This window comes from Neolamprologus brichardi, chromosome 23, assembly GCF_056152115.1.
Source record: "Neolamprologus brichardi isolate AB-2024 chromosome 23, ASM5615211v1, whole genome shotgun sequence".
NCBI classification, from domain to species: domain Eukaryota; kingdom Metazoa; phylum Chordata; class Actinopteri; order Cichliformes; family Cichlidae; genus Neolamprologus; species Neolamprologus brichardi.
In genome coordinates, this window is record NC_142125.1 from 20,009,745 (window position 1) to 20,028,102 (window position 18,358).

At 40.2% G+C, this 18,358-nt stretch overlaps 1 protein-coding gene across 1 annotated transcript; it reads left to right on the top strand.

The window, feature by feature from the left end:
* Positions 1-201: 201 nt before the first annotated feature.
* Positions 202-16,590, top strand: LOC102794170 (growth hormone receptor-like). The gene is made up of 9 exons (XM_087836186.1): positions 202-269; positions 7,532-7,641; positions 9,058-9,199; positions 10,922-11,091; positions 12,318-12,496; positions 13,162-13,315; positions 13,930-14,017; positions 14,282-14,351; positions 15,876-16,590. The coding sequence occupies exons 2-9, from the start codon at positions 7,551-7,553 to the stop codon at positions 16,500-16,502; spliced, it is 1,521 nt and encodes a 506-aa protein (XP_087692312.1). The 5' UTR covers positions 202-269; positions 7,532-7,550; the 3' UTR covers positions 16,503-16,590.
* The last annotated feature ends 1,768 nt before the right edge of the window (positions 16,591-18,358 follow it).

Here is an 18,358-nt window from a genome sequence, read left to right on the forward strand (position 1 = left end):
CCGACGTGGTTCAAAAGAGGAAGGAATACGCTGGAATTAAGAAAGCCTTAAAAGAGAGAGGAATTCGCTTCCAGACACCTCTGACCAGAATCAGGATCCACTGGGAGAGCGGCTTCAGGACATACGACAGCGGCCGGGCGGCGGCGGAGGAGCTAAGGAGGAGAGGAATACAGGTGGAGGTGCCGCAGCGGAGCGGGGAAAGCGCGATGCTGGAGGAGCGACTGCAAAACGCATTAGGATGGCAGCGATCTAACACCGAGAACTTATAAGTGAGGATAAAAACATTTGAATCCGGTGGAAATGATTGAACAGTAGAATTCAGAAACTTAAGGTTCATTACTCTGTTGCTTTTCAAGGCAAGGTAGACCGGAAAGTGGTAGGTTTTCCTTTTTTTCTTTTTTTAAGGAACCTAGGTTGGATCTCACAGGGGCCCCTAATCTGAAAGGGATATACCCCACGAACCACAGGGACGCTGTGGGTAAGAAATACGTATTTTCAGTTTCTCTTAAGTTTCTTGTTATCTTGTTCCAAGTTCTTAGAGTTAGTGTGGGATGCTATGATAGTGATAAGCCAAAAATAAAACAAAACTTAACAGTGAAAAGATGAGGAATATAACGCTGGTGTCAATGAATGTCAATGGGATGAATAACCCAATTAAAAGAAATAAAGTGATACTTAAAATGAGAAAGCTTAATGCCAATGTAATATATCTACAGGAAACATATCTGTCGCAGGAAGAGCATGATAAATTAAAGAAATTTGGGTACAGAAATTCTTACTCTTCTCGTTTGGCTCTCAGCGGAGGCGGTCGCACTTTTCTCCTCTCCTCCTTACCCTTATCTTCCCTGCTTAGCCTCTCTGTCCTTGTCTGTCTCATGTGCATTACTTTTTCCCTGGAACAGTCTCTCACTGTCGTTCTCTAAAACCTAAAAGAGAATTATGGATTTGATCAACTGGTCTCTGAATGCTATTGACACCCTCTTCTCAACGAGAAGTCTGGGCTCGGGAGAGCCCGAGTGCCCTGGAGGGACTTTCCCTGCCGGATACACGATGGACGGGTGGCAGAACTGGAGAGTCATGTGCCTGGCGGGACTGTCGATCGAGGACGCTGAAGATATCTACCTATTCGGAACCATGATAACAGGGTTCTTGCTGATCGGAGCTGGCATGGCCCTGACTTATCGGAGAATTGAGAGAGCGGAACCGGCTGTTCAAACCCCCCCAAGGCTGCCCGCTGGAATCGAAGCGACGGGATGAGTCGCGACCTCTCACAACGAACGCAGCCTTGGAGACGCTTACAGCTGCTGTGAAGGCTCAAAACAACACCATTGAGCGTATGGTGGGATACATCAGAGAGGGCCCTGCTCAAAATGACAACCTTGAGCGAAAGTTGGATCACATCACAGAATGGATCACTGCAGTTGTGAGGTCTCAGAATCAAAAGAATGATAACACCACGGATCAGAAGTTTGATACCATCATGGGGAGGCTCGCGGCTCTTCAACGGGAGATCGAGAGACCAGCATCAGAGTGTTAAAAGATCAGCTTTGAAAATTCTCAACAAATCAACAAATTCGGGATCAAAATGCAGACACCACCACGGCGCCAGCTGCACAGGCCCAAGGCTGAAGCCGGACAAACACTCCCTGATAACGACTGTGTGATGACTATTCTCCCCATCCCATGCAAGGCCACCTGGATTGGCTGGAGGACTGTTTACTTAGCCTGATAGGGCGAAGGACACTGTCTCAGCTGAACTATGGACACGCACACACACACACTTACACTGATAAGCACTCACTCATCTCCCCTTCCCTTTCCAACGCCTTCGATGCTTGTTACCTCCTGGGAACACGAGGCGGGTCTGGGCCCGCGCTGGCGAGTCGGCGCAGTGGCAGGATGTCTGCTGTGTTGCCTGGGATTACTCCTCATCCCCTACCCAACCCTGTGGCTTGTTATGTCTTCATAATGTTGTGCTGTGAACATTCATGTGCTTTTTTTGTGCAGAGGAGTTGTTTCCTGTTCTCGTGCTGTCCTACCATGGAAGCACAGCATGAGTAGAGGTCTCTTTTTTTCCTCTTGTACCTTCCCATTGTGTGTACATTTCAGTGTTTTTTTCCGTAACTGCCGATCTCCGACTTGTAACCCCCATGTAATGTCTGTGTTATGTGTGTAAGGTTGGGGGGGGGGGGGGTGTCTCATTTTACTGCAGGGCAACCTGTATGTGACAAATAAATTCTGATTCTGATTCTGACTATAGTACTTGCAAGAAAAGTCATAAAAGGGGGGTAGCAAAATTCAGTTAATTTTGAATGTTCTAAAGAAATTCGGGACAGTGAGGGGAGATACATTATTGTAAGAGGTCAACTAGAAGGGGAGGCGGTGACACTAATCAATCTCTATATTTCCCCTGAGAGCAACCAACAAAATGTGAAGACTCTACTTACAGTCATGTCAGAATCTGAAGGGACTGTGCTGTGTGCAGGAGATTTTAATGTGGTATTCGATCATAGAATTGATACAACAAGCACAAATAGAAGCAAAAACAGCCTGGCGAGAATGGTTAATACCTTTATGAAGGAGCAGGGAATGGTAGATGTATGGAGGGAACATCACCCGCTGGATAAGGAGTATACACACTACTCAAAGACTCACAACACTTACTCAAGAATTGACTATGTCTTAATGAATAGATGGGATCTACATAGAGTAACTGAATGCACAATTGGAGTAGCAGATATTTCTGATCATTGTGCCATTCATTTAAAGCTAAATCTAAATAGTAGGCGTAGAAACACCTGTTGGAGGTTAAATCTGAGCTGTCTGAATAAAAAAGAAACGAAAGACCAAATCAAGAAAGATATAAAGCAATACATAGAGGAAAATTCCACTGAAGAAATTAGCCCAACTGTGTTTTGGGATGCATTCAAAGCTGTACTCAGAGGGAAGCTTATTGCTATAACTTCAAAACAACACCAAATGAGGAAGGCCCTATACCTAAGCCAGGTGGAGGAATTGAAAAACACAGAAATATTATACCGAACAACTCGGAATGTTCAGCTCCAAGACAGAATCAAAACGCTAAAAAAGGAAATTGACAATATATTGACTGAAGAAGTGGAAAAAAAACTTAGATTTTTGAAACAGGATTATTATGAGAATGGCCCAAAGGAAGCTAGACTGATAGCACGGCGTCTTAGACAGCAGCAAGCTGCTAATACAATTCACAAGATTAGGGACCCATCTACAAATAACTTGCAGTATAGCCAGGAAGCAATAGAAGAAACATTTAAGAAATATTACGAAAACTTGTATAAACAACCATGTTCCTCAAATAAAGACAAGAAAACTGCTTTTCTTAACTCCCTAGACTTACCACGTATTGGTACGCAGCAAAACAGCAAACTGACTGCCCCCATCAGTCATGAAGAAATATCTAGAGCAATTTCAAGACTTAAAGCTAATAAATCACCGGGGGCCGATGGGTTTCCCTCGGAGTGGTACAAGAACTTTAAGGAGGAGTTGATACCAATGCTTCAATTATCATTCAACCATACCCTTGCGGAGGGTGTAACCCCTCCCTCATGGAGAGAGGCGATTATCTCAGTAATCCCTAAAGAGGGAAAAGACACCGAATATTGTAACAATTACAGACCCATATCGGTTCTTAATGTGGACTACAAAATATCTATCTATCTATAATTGCTAAGCGATACGGAGCAATTATGACAGACTTAATTAATGAAGACCAAATTGGCTTTATCTCAGGACGTAGAACTCAAGATAGTATAAGAAGGACCCTCCAGATAGTTAATTCGATACAAACAAAAAAGGGCAGTGCGGCCCTAGTAAGCCTGGATGCAGAGAAGGCTTTCGACAGTGTAGATTGGAACTTCCTATATGCCATGCTTGAAAGGTTTGGTTTTAATGACAGTGCTGTGATGTGCATCAAATCTATTTATCAATCTCCTACGGCTCGAATTAGAATCAATGGCAGCTTAACGGAGCAAATCTCTCTTGAGAGGGGTACCCGTCAGGGTTGTTGCCTCTCACCTCTTCTCTTCACTCTATATATTGAACCCCTGGCACAGGCCATCCGACAAAGTGAGGAAGTGAGAGGAATAAATATTAAAGGGGAAGACCACATCATCAGCTTATTTGCAGATGATATCATACTCTACCTAGAAGATCCAAACCAAACTTTAATTCCGATGTTTAATGTAATTAATATCTTTGCTGAACATTCGGGGTACAAAATTAATGTGACCAAAACTCAGATACTGGCTTTCAACTATTTGCCATCCGGAGAGATTAAAAATAAGTTTAAACTGAACTGGACTGCAAAACAAATGAAATACTTGGGTGTAACTGTGACTAAACAATTGAGTGACCTTTTTAAAACAAATTATGATAGACTGACCACTCAAATTAAACACGATCTAAACCGATGGTCAACTCTTACACTAGACTTTAGTGCAAGAATCACAACGATAAAAATGAGTATCCTCCCACGGCTATTGTACCTTTTCCAATCTCTGCCAGTTAAGATCCCAGTGGAAAAATTCAAGGACTGGGATAGGCTCATCTCTAGATTTGTATGGAACGGTAAAAGGCCTAGAATAAAATACACAACATTACAACTATCTAGGAAGCAAGGTGGTGTGGGACTCCCTAATCTAAAAGATTACTACCATGCGGCCCAAACCAGACCAGCGATAAAGTGGTGTGATCAGAACTTTAATGCTAAATGGAAAGATATTGAAATAAAAGTACAGGATGTCCCAGTCCAGACATTTCTTGGAAATGAGCAACTTAAGAAAACCTTACAGCATTTCCTTGATCCTATAACATCCCACACTCTAGAGATATGGTTTGGCCTAGTTAAACAAAGTAAGTTGGAAAGGGAGGTTAAGATGTTAAACTGGGCTGCCTATGTTGTTGGTGTTATACCAAGTACTCACGACTCAGGATTCAGGAAGTGGGAACAAAAAGGAATAACAGCGATTTGTACAGTGATGAAAGATGGCCATTTGATGAGTTTCCAAGATTTAAAAGATCGGTATAGTCTAGAGAAAACCGATTTTTACCGGTACCTGCAACTCAGAGACTACTTTTCAAAGGAAATACAAAGTTCGCGTACGTCTTATGGCATGCTGAATTGCGTAATTAAATCATACAGGGGCCTCCAATTCAAGGAAATTTCTGTACTATATAAAAATCTAAGAGAGAACACGGCAACATCAACTGAATACATAAAAAAGAAATGGGAGCAGGAAATAAAAACTGATATCTCAACTGAGGAATGGTTAGATATGTGTGAAACCCAGAACACAATGACTAACTCAAGATGCTGGAGAGAATTTGGATGGAAACATCTTACTCGATTCTTTATTACACCAAAAATCAAAAGTAAACAGACTCAAGACAGTTTGCCATGCTGGAGAAGATGTGGTAACATGGAAGCACACCATACGCACGTGTTTTGGGAGTGCCTGAAACTGCATAATTTTTGGAAGAACGTGACTCTTGTAATAGGCAATATCTTGGGCTATCAATTACCATACAATTTTAAAACTGTATATCTTGGGAATATTAGAGAGTATGTTATGTACGACGACTTGTATTTGACAAAAATCCTGTTGACAGCTGCAAAGAAAGCTATAACAAGAAACTGGTGCAAACTGGATCCGCCTTCTTCAAAAGACTGGTTAAATATTGTTGAAGAAATCTATGCAATGGAAAAAATGACTTACATTCTCAGATTAAAGGAAGATATTTTCGTTGCTAAGTGGGAGAAGTGGACATTATATGGCACCAAGGAAAATTAATGCACGAACAAAACACTTAAGGTCTATAACTCTGTATATCTATTGATGCTTGCCCGTATAAAAGTACGTATATAAGCTGGAGTATGTATGCTGCGGAGTAAAGGCAGGTATGCATACGGTAGTTGATTAGAATTGGCTTTTTGTTCGCTTTAGTTCCGTTTGTTTTGACTGTGTGCTTGCATGGTTATTTCTCCTGTAATGCAATACATGTCTGTGTTTAAACTGTGACAAAACTATCAATAAAAATTACAGTGTCAAAAAAAAAAAATGAAGGAAGGAAAACAGGAAGGAAAAGATTAATAAGGAATAGTTGGGAAAAGAAGAGGAGGAGTGTAAGGAAGAGGAATGTGATGAAAAGGAGAGTGAGTAAGGATGAAAAAAACAAACAAGGAAAAAAAAAACAGAGGAGAAGAAAGCAAAGGAAAATGTCCGAGACTCCTGGGTTTAAAGTCTCATCTACGTCTAATGCTGCCGCATCCACCTGCTGAGGGGAGTATAGTGGTTTTTCTACAATTTGCAAAGAGAAATAAACTTCACAGCCAGTGCAGGTCATCAGGAATAAAGAGGTTTGTAGTTGTATGGCAGGTAACTGCCACTCCTGAAATATTAAAGGTGGCCAGGCCAGGAACCAAATTAGACCCTGCAACGTTCCCGAGCTCATGAAAGAGTTCCTGGAAAAATCTGTTTATAGTCACTTTAGCTGATTCTAGGAAGCTGCAGATAAGCAGTCTTCAACAGTTCCTGAGCTTCAGGAAAATCCAACATTCAAACAGCTTATTACTGACTTTATTTCTCTATTTTCCCCTCTATCTGAGGGACATCAGCCCCTTATGTTGGTTTCAGAGAAAACTACCAAAACATATCAATAAGTCCACTATCCTGATCCTTCAACAGTGTGTGTAAATGTGCATCAATGACTTCTTGCACATACCCAGCCTGAGGAAGCAGTTCAGTGGCCTAAGCTGTTTAAAATAATAAGCTTTCAACAGACCCTCTAATATCTGATGTTTTTGATAGAAATGATTGAACACAGAAATCTAAAGGTCGGTGTCAAGGCAATGATATTTTCTCAGAAATATTTTTTAGTTCATGAAACATTGCAGGGTTATTAACTTTTAATAACCCTGAGAAAGATCTGAATGTAAGCTGGAACTAATGAGCATCAGCTGTTGTCAGGGTTACAGAGGAGAACAAAAGACAACAACTTGGAAATCATCCAGAATTTGAAAGTGAATATACACCAAGTTTCTTTTTTAAATGCACAGAAGATATGTTTTTAATGCAACTTAAAGTATTTGGAGTGATAATTAAGTCTGAGTTAAGAAGTTAGCTGATTTTAAGTAATGTAATATTGGCTGTGGTAAAATGAACCCATCAGACTGGATTTGAAATGGTCAGTATCTTACTTGACACATAGGCAAAAAGCCCTCAAATTTCAAAACATGGTGCCAATATTATGTGTCCAGTGTCCAGTGTTGAGGTTGTTTCTTGACTTTTGGTTGGTAGTACAGCTTTCAAACGCTAACTTGAAACAACCTAAGAAAATCTTAGATGTACTTGGCCTCTTGGCCTGACACAGACACAAGTGGACACTGAGACTCAATCACAGTAAAAAATCACAGTAAGAGTATTAAGAGCATTAGGGGTTCAGTGGCGTTTTCTCCAGTTTTCATCTTTGAATGTTTATTTGTTTGTGTTGACAGGTTACCAGATAGATCTGAGATGTTGTGGCTGCTGTTCTTTCTGCTTCCTCCAGTGAGCAATGGCAGCATCGTCGCCAAGAACATCGCTCACACAGAAAGACACGACCATGGTGAGTCTGAGAGCAACCGCTTAAGACTGGCGGTTTTTCAAACTGGTGATTTCTTTTTATTTTGTGCATGTTAGGTCCACTACTCAAATGTCAAGCGTAAGATGACTGCTTATGAGATCACCATAAAAACTGTGTGTCCTGTCCATGGTGCTAAAATTATAACAGTTTAATTTGAGTGGAATAAAACGTTTTTAAGGGAAAATGTGTTTCTTAAAGTTTATTACTGTAAATCCTCTGACAGGATTCACATCAATCCAAGGCATGATTATTTTAAGTCATCCCTTCATTCTTTCTGTTCTTTAGACATTTCTCTTTGAACCTGACAGGGTGTGAAACTCCTGCACAAATAAAGGCAATTTCACCAATTTGTAAAAAACTCTCTCTATAGCTAAGACTGATACATAGACACTTATATTAATCCCACAAGACGAATTACTTTGATTCTAAGAGCTTGTTTACTTTTAAGCTATTTAACTAGGATTGTAACTTTTAGTCGAGTAAAAAGCCTAAATATGTTTTTTTTTTAAACTCAGTGAAACAGTTACCCAGCACAAAATTATATTTAAAGTCTCCATGTTTTATGTAATAAATCTTTAACAGGACACAGAAGTTACACATTGGCAGGTATCTCAGTCTGGGTGTTGCATTCATACATTTTATAGATTAGCTGATAACTGAGTACTCCACTCTTTCATACACATATCGTTACTTCTTGATCCATAAAACCAACACAACAGCAACCAAAAGGATTCAAACTACAGCATCCAGAAACCAAAAGCTTCGCCCATCTTTACATAAACTCTGTAGGAGTTCCACAGCTGAGGAGCAGCAAAAGCCCGATCAGCAACCACTAGATAAGAGCTCCAGAGGATAAAGATGTGCTGCAGTATCAGAGAAGTTACTTTTCTTCTAGTTACAAACTTCAATCTGCTGTTTGCGTGCATCCGTTACTATCAGAGCTTTGATTATTATTTAACAGCACTGTGACTGCAGAAACCTTTCATACACAACCTCTAATCCTATATTAATGAATCTGTGTAGCATACTTTAAATTTTTACAATTCTAACAGTGTGTTTTACTTGGTTTTTTTTGGAGGCAGAGGATTTCTGCCTCATTGCTTCATTAAACAAAAAGTGGACGCCTGAAGTAAAAAAGGCTGGATAAGGCTGGATAATCAAAAGGGATTAGATTAAAAGGAGGATAAATTGACACAAAATGAGATAACAGTAAGAGAAATTAATATTTTTCTACTTTTTGATAACAAAAACAACTAAAAAGTATAGCAACTGCAAGTAACAAGATAAATATAAAATAAAACCTCCCAGGATCGTTCTTGGAAGAAAAATATGAATAAATTGGCAGAGAGTGTGACTGCATCATGCTGCTTGTAACTCCACCTGTGTCTGACTCCACAGAGACGACCGGTGGCCCCACAGTGACGCCTCACATCTACTTCTGCCGCTCGCCAAACATGGAGGACTTCGCCTGCTGGTGGCATCCACTCAGCAACCTGACAGATGGCGAGCAAGTCACCCACATCCTCACCTACTCTACAGAGTATGAACACTGCACATTACAATTAAAAATATTTTATAAGTAAAACTAGCCCACATTGTAAAAAATACATAGAAATATACAAAAATACATCCTACAGAGATGGCAGGATATTATACCAACTGACAAATGTGGCTCTCCAAAATTCTTAACTGAATTCGATGGAAATGCTCCACAAAAGCAAAGATGCAAGGGGCATAAACCCGCTATATCAAAGTCAAAACTTGTGTGTTTTAATCAAACTTCCCTAGAGATTTTTTATACATGTCATGCTGGCAGGTTAGGACTTTTGAGCAAAGACAAACAGCTGGGAGATCTGTGATAGAGAGGAGAGGAGAAGGTTAGGTGGAGGCAAGCTTGTGTAGATGTGATTGTGGAGTAAGTGATGGAAATAGCCTTACCTGTGAATAGAGAGGTTTCAGTCTAGGGAGGAGGTTTTCCAAGCAGAGCAGGAATCTGGATGTATCCAGGTAAGTCCTTTGAGTACAGGTTAGAGGTGTGGCTAAGCAGAAGCAAGAGCTGGAGGCAGCACTGGACTCCGTGGAACAGCAAATGAGGAACAGGGGAGTAAGGATCCAGACAAGGAGAGTGGAGGCTAGACAGACAGACCAACAATATTAGTTCACTGAAGACTGGGCACAGATTTCTGATTAGGAGAGCCCAGTTAGAAGCACTGACGTGAAGACAATCTGCCAGAGTCCATAACAAACAATAAGAACCTTGTTTTAGCCTTAGGAAACTATAAAAGAAGCCCCAGATCAGCAGCACACTGAAGTTTCACACTGAGTTTGTGCAGTTTGATTTCTCGTGCTTCGTGTCACTGGAAAGCGTTTAAGACATCACATTTTAGCTGCTCTGAAATCCTGAACGCAGACTCACGTGGCCTCAGACAGATGCCAGCCAGCCCAGATGGCACCCACAGCAAAGAAAACACTGCCTCTAATCAGGACAAATTGGATTGTGCTTTTGACCTCCACATGGCTTCAGCGCTCTCACATGTGCTTGTTTGGGAAAACAAATGTAGATCAGGGATTATCTGACAAAAAAAGGACAAAATTTCACCAAAGAGCAAAGCAACTAGGAATAAAGTCACAGCTCAGAGAGGGAGATTGCACTCTGCAGCCACACCTCACTGATGTTTGTGCTGCATGTTAATGAGGCTAAACACAATTTTGGGATTATGCTCCATATACAAAAGTTTGAAAACTTAAAGACAGGTTCCTTGACGTTCCTACATTGGAATATGATTTGACATTTTCTTTGGTGTGGTTCTGAAACTGGTTTTAAGTTGGTTTTAGGGGTTGGGAATACCAGGTGGTTACTTGGTTTCGTCTTCGTTTTGAGGTATGATGGAAAACGTCTCTGAGCATCACTTCAGCCTCAGATGAATTAACCTCAGGTCCTCAGGAGTGAGACCATCTGTTGTGGGATTCCTTGTTTTTCTTTTGGTTGTAAACAGTTCTTCAGGACTCTGGGTGGATCTCTGAACTGCAGAGTGAAGCTACAACAATGGCTTCATGAGGGCTATATATCAAATTGTCTAACACCACTAAACTCTGAAGAATTAATGCAAACCTGCTTAGAAGTTAAACAAAATGTGTTGAAAAAAACCCCAAAAACAAAAGAAAGGTATTGTATAAAAAAATGTCCAGTGTTAGTTTACTGATTTCCTTTTTGTGTGTTAGTGCTTATCTAAATGTGTTTTTTCTTTGATTTTTTTTGAAGTCAGGAAGCCAACCTTGAATGTCCAGACTATGTGACTGGCGGCCCCAACAGCTGCCACTTCGACAGCAGCCATACGTCTATATGGACGGTGTACTGTTTGACTGTGACCGCCATAACCACCCACAGAAACTACACCTCCCAGCAGCACTGCCTGGATGTGGCAGAAATAGGTAAAGATGGAGATGACATTGGCTTATCAATACTGATTCAAGCTAACTTGAATTTTGTGTCAAGATAACACAAAATTCAGTTTCTTTTTTGTAGTTAGTTTTTGGTTTGTTAGTTAGCAAAAAAACAAAAACAAAAAACAAAAAACAAACCAAAGCAGTTCTGTTCTGAGTTTGATTCTGAATTAAATCAGATATTGGTGCAAATTTCTCCTTGGCTATAAATTAATTAAACCAGAAAAGAGTCCTCATGCTCCGCCAACCAGCTAAAACATCTGTGCTCCTGTGTGTGTCTTTAACTTTTGTTTACTGTCACCGTAATCCATGTATAATTGTCTGCATATCCATGACTGTCCCCCACAAAAAAAACCCACATCTAATATGTTTTTAGTGCAAGCAGACCTTTAGTGACCTTTAGGTATTAGTGAGTGGATTTTTCCTTGTTCTAAATTAGCCTTGGGAGTAAACTATGCACATGTGTTTTAGCCTGTCACCTCTTTTATCATTATATCTGACTATTTAACTATTTGACTATTTTTAAACTCCAAATCGCAAACTTTATAGCAACACTGGAAGCCAGGGGATGATTTTTTTCAATACAACCTCAGATGAACTATATCATATTAGACATTGACACTATTAATTTGACAAAAAATAATCCAAAATGCAGAAGCAGTGTGTGGAAAAACTATGTACACTCTTACTGCTTCCATAGGAATTTAGAGGACAAGTAGAAGCCAGGTGAAAAAACCTTTGACTAACTGATGATCACAAAATGTGAGCACCTCTGTAAAAGTAGTGGTTTTGCAGTTTTCTGATCTGGATGATTCAGGTGTGTGTTCACATAAAGCCAAAGAGGACAGACATCAACAATGATCTTAGAAACTGCTGCCAATCATGCCAAGAGTGGACAGCTCAGAAAACTGACTCCAAATCTCAGAAAAGCTGCAGAAAAACAAAGAGCTACCTCTAAGAATCTACAGGCCTCATGTAGCATGTAGCATGTTAAAGTTCATGACTCTGCAGTTAGAAAAAGTCTCAACAAGGATGCATGTCTGGAAGCATCGGCAGGAGAAAGCTGAAGTTTCAAAATTAGCATCAAAATTTGTGGTCTCACTATAGATGTTCTTTTTTTGTTTTCCTGAGCACCAAAGACAGGAAATAGAAACTAGAAATATTTAATGACACACAGCTAATGTTTCAAAACACATTTTGTGTGTGTTTAACAGTTCAGACTGAAATTCCAGTCAACGTGACTTACAACTTGACAAATGCAGCCAGCGATGAAATGGGCCAAAACGCGTTGATTTCCTGGACCTACCCGGTGCCCGGCCACGTGCAGTATGGTTGGATCACACTGGTCTATGAGCTGCAGTACAGACATGTTACAGAGTCTGACAACTGGAAGGTATGGTGAGAAAACATGGAGAGGAACAATCATTATGACTTCTCTTTACTGTGGCAGTCTTATGTCATAAAATTAATACAATGGACTTGGGTAAAGGCGCTTGCATTTCCTGTTCTGGCAACGTTCTTTAGGGGAGAAAAGAAATGTTCATGTCCCTCAGGGGACAGTTCTAAAAACTGTGATCAGTGCTGTGTGAAAAAAGTGAGCATGTTTAACTTGATGAACAAAGTCTCAAGGAGAAAAAGGAGGAATAATAAAAGAAACAACAAAGGTAAGACAGAGGAAGAGTCTTGAAGAGTAAAAATAAACCAAGACAGAATACATAACATATCACAAAACTGACAATCACTGTCACAATACCACAAAAATCAACAAACACAAGTATAAAGAAACATCACAAAAACAATAAAATACAAACAAACAAACAAACAAAAAAATCTCAATAACATACAGACAAAAACCCCAAACTCAGCATCATAAAACAAAACAAAAAAGAAATAAAATACAAAAGAAACCCCGAACTGTGAGAGACTAAGACTTTGAAAAAGAGAGAATGAAAAACTTTTTTAAAAATGTATTCATTAGACTGAGTTCTTTACTTTTCTGCTGACATATTTTCAAGAATAAAGTAGTTCATTATAGTCTGCATGTCTGTCTGTTTGCAGGTGAAGCATCCTCTGCGTGAGCCTCAGGTGGAGCTGCTTGGACTCCGTGTTGACGACTACGTGGTCCGAGTTCGTTGCCGTGCGCAGCACTCCAAGCTGTGGAGTGACTGGAGCACCACGCTGGTGATGAGCATCCCCCCAAAACCGTCTGCAGGTATGTCAGCAGGCAGATGGCAATATGGTGCTGATTTACATACTTTTTGATGATTAGTAAGTTGTTTTTATTTGCTACCATTATTTTAGTTTTAATTGTAGTGAATACAGTTGTATTTCTACTTTTAATGTGTGGTTTTTATAAATTTCTGGTATTTTTTCTCATCATGTCCATGTAAAACCAATTTGGCTATGCATAAAAAAGATGTGAGCACTTTTTTATGATAGTGCTTAACTAAAATTTATTAAGCAGGCGTAAAATCCCTTTGCATTTTGTGCACAGAATTTTTAGACATTAATCACCTAAAACAAAATCCTTTGAACACAAAGTCCATGACAGCTGTGCTGTGGCAGGAAAGAACAAATGTATCAAACATCTAGAGCTCGACAGTAGACATTAATCCTGCAGACTAATAAAAGATAAGTTCTGTAATTGCATTAAGCATATTTCTGTTACATGCATTATAGATGCTAAAATAATAATAAAAAATGACAGCTTCTTACACACAGAATCTCTATAAGAACTGTAACTTTTCCAGTTAAATGTGTCACTGTGTCATAAAGCTGATGGAGAGCAGGAAACAGAAGCTGAGTAAATGTGTTTTACCTGTGCAGGTAAACTGTTGGTGCTGATTCTGGAGACTGGAGTTTGTGTTCTGGCTCTGCTTGTTATCGCCTTTAGTCTTGTTCTACAGACCAAGAGGTGAGAAAAAACACATCTTTCCTTCAAAATAAAATTACTTGCTGACTTTGTATCAAATGCTAATCATTAACTTGGTTTTGGTCTTACCTTGATCACTATAATAGCTATAACATTACAATGACCTTATTTAGAACCCTTAGAACCTCAGTTAGCAGAAGTTACTGCAGTCACACAGTCACAGTGTTGGAGGATGAATGTATATGTGTGTTTTTGTTTTCATTTTTGCTATTTTCAACCCTCCTCCCTGTCTGCGTTCACCTTCAGAATAAAAGAGTTCTTCCTGCCGGCCATTCCAAAATCACAGATTATTGGCATTGACCCCATGCTTTTGAAGGTAACTTGCCTGCATGCAGCGCTGCTTTCAGGGTTTAAGCCATTTGTTCTGATCTTGTACTTCTGCTCCTTTCTTTTCTTCCCTCCATTTGTCTCTTTTTTTTTTTAAATCTCTCCTCCCCCCTTTTTGTAATTGTATTGTCAAGTCCAATTTTTCCCTGTGTTTTGTTGCCCTTTTCTTTCTTTTCCATAATTTTTCCATGTCCTCTTTCTTAATTTTATATTTACATTTTTAACGCTAATTTGTTTCCCCATATCCTCCCTCATCTCTCTCTCCTCTTTTTTATGCCAAAAAGTTGATTCTGTTCATCTGGACATAGCATTTTGTGGGAGAAACGTTTTGTCACTCATCCAAGTGACTTCTTCAGTCTCAGCTGACTGCAGGTTTCCCCAATCTTATAAACAGTACATTTGCATAATGACTGAAACCAGCCCACTGAAGGAACAATGGGCTGGGAGGTCAGTTCCTTAATCATAATTATGCAAATTCTCATGACCATTGATGAACAACCACTGACCAAAGCCCACTGATCAATGGTCATGAGTACCATTCACAGAGAGTTGGGGAATGGCTGCAATCACAGCATTGTAAGATGGCGAAAGATGTACCCTTAGGCCCCCTCCTCGATTCAGAGATGGTCTTTCCCTTTTCACGTAAATGGCCTCCTTGACTCCGCGCTCAAAGCAGCGTTCCTCCCTGTCCAGGATGTGTACATCCTCATCCTTACGAGGTAGCTCTTCTGTGCTGTTTGTGTCGGGGGACCCGATCCTTGGGGTGGACCAATTTTTGGCGCAGCATGTTTTGGGATTTAAAAGCCACAGAAACACGGTGTTTAGAAAAAATGCATCTCAGCTGTTCCTATACTCGGGATCACTACAGGTTTTCGCGTAGTCAGCAGTTGTCCTTCTTTCCTGGATCAGCTGGAACTTTCTTTTGGTGCCTTCCCAGCTTTCATAAATATCCAGCTTGGATAGCAACATTTACTCAAGGCCTTCTTGATGTTCTTCTGCTTTCCTGGCCGCTGTGTTGGTGGGGATGGTGTTCGCTCTGTGTTATAGCGTCCTGATGACATCCAGTTTATGCTCCAGTGGATGATGAGAGTCAAACCTTAAATACTGATCCATTGTTCCTTCAGTGGGCTGGTTTCAGTCATTATGCAAATATACTGTTTATACGATTGGGAAAACCTGCAGTCACCTCAGACTGAAGAAGTGACTTGGATGAGTGACAAAAATGTTTCTCCCACTGAAAACGCTACGTCCAGATGAGCAGAATCAACTTTTTGGGATTTACTTACCTGGATGATTGAGCATGCATCAAGACTCTTCTTTTTTAATTCTCATGCCTCACTCCATATATGTTTTTCCCTGCTCCATTCTCCTCTTATTTTATCACTTTGTCTACCTGTAATTTCCTTTAAGATTATTGTTCTTCCTCTTTTCCCACTTTCCTCCATATCTTAATTTTCATTACTTTTTCAATTTTGTCTTTCTTTCCTCCTCCCACCCCCACCTCCATCCATAGAAGGGGAACTTGGATGAAATCAATTGTCACTTCAGTAACTTCCACAGCTATAGGCCTCCAAGCTCCTCCTCCGAGGTCTGGGACCATGTGAGTGCCAATGACCTCTATCTAAACACACCAAAGGACAACAGCGATCCACGCAACCCTACAGAATCAGACAGGGACACCTTACTAGTTCCCTGCAACCCGGCACCCATGGAAGTGTCCGCCCACCATCAGCTCACGGCTCCAAACCCTACATTGATTGTGCAGAGTGTGTCACCTTACAGCTCTTCTCCCACTGAAGCCTTCACCAAACCTCGGAGTATTCCTTCTCCATGGCCAATGCTGAAGATCGTATCACTGCCCGGGACGGACTACAGCATGATGGAATATTCCTGCGGTCCCAATACTGTCCTGGTCCCAGAACTCACTTTCAGCACCAGCCACTCACCACAAAACTTCTACACTTGTGTCCAGCTCTTAAAGGAAAGTGGCAAGGTGCATCTAGTGCCGTGCTTGGCATCTTTTCTGAGGGTTGATTTAGAAGCTACAGAGAAGGAAGAAAAGAAGAATGATGGGGATGACTCTGAGAAGAACGAGGCAGCTGTCCCTGCGCTGCCTGTTACTGTTGACAACAGTGGCTGACTGACAAGCAGTAGATCCATATACTTAAAAAAACAGGAATGCATCCGACATGCAGAATTTTAACATATGCAAAGTGAAATCTGCTGTATCCTGCTGGTTTGACTGGAATCAGATCCAGTTCCTTATTCCCCCCGCCCCCCCCTCACAAATTCTAGCCACTCAGAGAAAACATTTAAGGATGAACAAAGAACAAGTGAAGCGAAAACTGACACAGAGTATTAGATGAAATGCATCTGTGATTGCATATGATGTACGGTGAGTGTGAGTTGGAGTGTGAGGCGGCTGCAGAAAAACAACCATGGGAAAATACATAAGGGATATCTGCACATCCACCCGCAGTCAGCAGCACTGGTGTGACAGAGAATTCAGTTAGAAACGATACCCAGAGGGTAGCTCTGGAGGACACGGTCAGTCAGGTCATCAGTGAAGTTATTTTGTGGTTAATAAGCAGGAATTATTTTACCTTTGCTTTGATAAACATCATTTGGATGTTCAGTTTGTTTTTGTGAAGATAAATGTGATAGAGGAGAGTCAACTTGGAGCATGAGCTCCGTCAACACAGCCCTCCAGATGCAGAGGAAAGTAGAGAGCGTGTATAAAAGCTGGTCTGCGGTTATGTTGAGCTAATGTTGTGTATATATAATTTGTGTGTACTTTTTATATCATCAAATAACAAACTGATCAAAAACAATGTGAGAAAACTTTTGTGTAATAAAAAAGACTGAACTCTTCTTCGATTAATAAATAATGCATACAAAATACAAGTCATCCATTATTTAATGAATGCTGTGAGGTTTTGTCTCATCTCAGGATTACACAGTGAAAAACTCAGTATGGGAGGATTTGTTGTGTGTTTTTGTGTGTGTGCTGAGGAATGCCTCCCCTCCACCCTGGTGACACACCTGCACCCCCAGGCTCTGCATGTGTGGGTGGGTGTGGTGGAGCGGAAAGTAGGAGGCACATGGGAATGGGGAGGAATGTGTGTGTGTGTTTTATTGAGTGCTGGAGTGACTTTTTCTAAACACTGTTTTTTTTTAATATCGGTATCTACAAAAGATAGTGATCTATATGTAGCTGGATGACTCTGGTCTATATTTGATTTGCTTTTGTGATCATTCTTGTCTTTATGGGGGAAATTCAAAAGGCAGGTGTTAATATTTTATGATTTAAATGGTTTTAATATTTGTACAGAGTATCTACAGGGAAACCTCTCTAACATGTGCCCACATTATTCTGCCAATTCTTTCCTCCGGCCACTGTTTAGGAGCTGAAATCACTTACAAAATTGCATTAGTTATGATTTTGCCATGAAATAAGGTTTGTTTCACTTCAGAATAATTTTCCAGAATGTTTGATCTTTTATTTCTGGCATGAAATATGCTGTGTTTGTTACATGCGATCGGTGTGATGCAAATAAATCCTTGTAAACAAATATTCTATAAAATCTATAAAGCATAGAACAAAACTTTTTTTAAATGTATAATAAGAAGATCAGTCACACTTAAATCAGGCTGAAGTAATAGAGTAAAAAAACATAACTGTACATTGAGCTGAATTTGATTAATTATTCTGGACACTGGTGAAGCTTAAAGGTAAGTCTATCCTGTTGGTGCTCTTTAGTATGTGAGGCCAAACAATTAAAAATAATAATGCTCTGATCTTACTTCTTAAAGTAAACCTGGTCTTAATTCTTAATCAACTTTTATCAGGTCCTGAAGCAGATTGTGACCATACAACATGAACATGATTTACCCAACACGTTACAGCTATAAATCACTGAGACAGAATCCTCAGTTACAGACATTTGGCCATTTTTTTATTATTTACTCCTCGAGTCCTTTGGCAGCTGGACATTA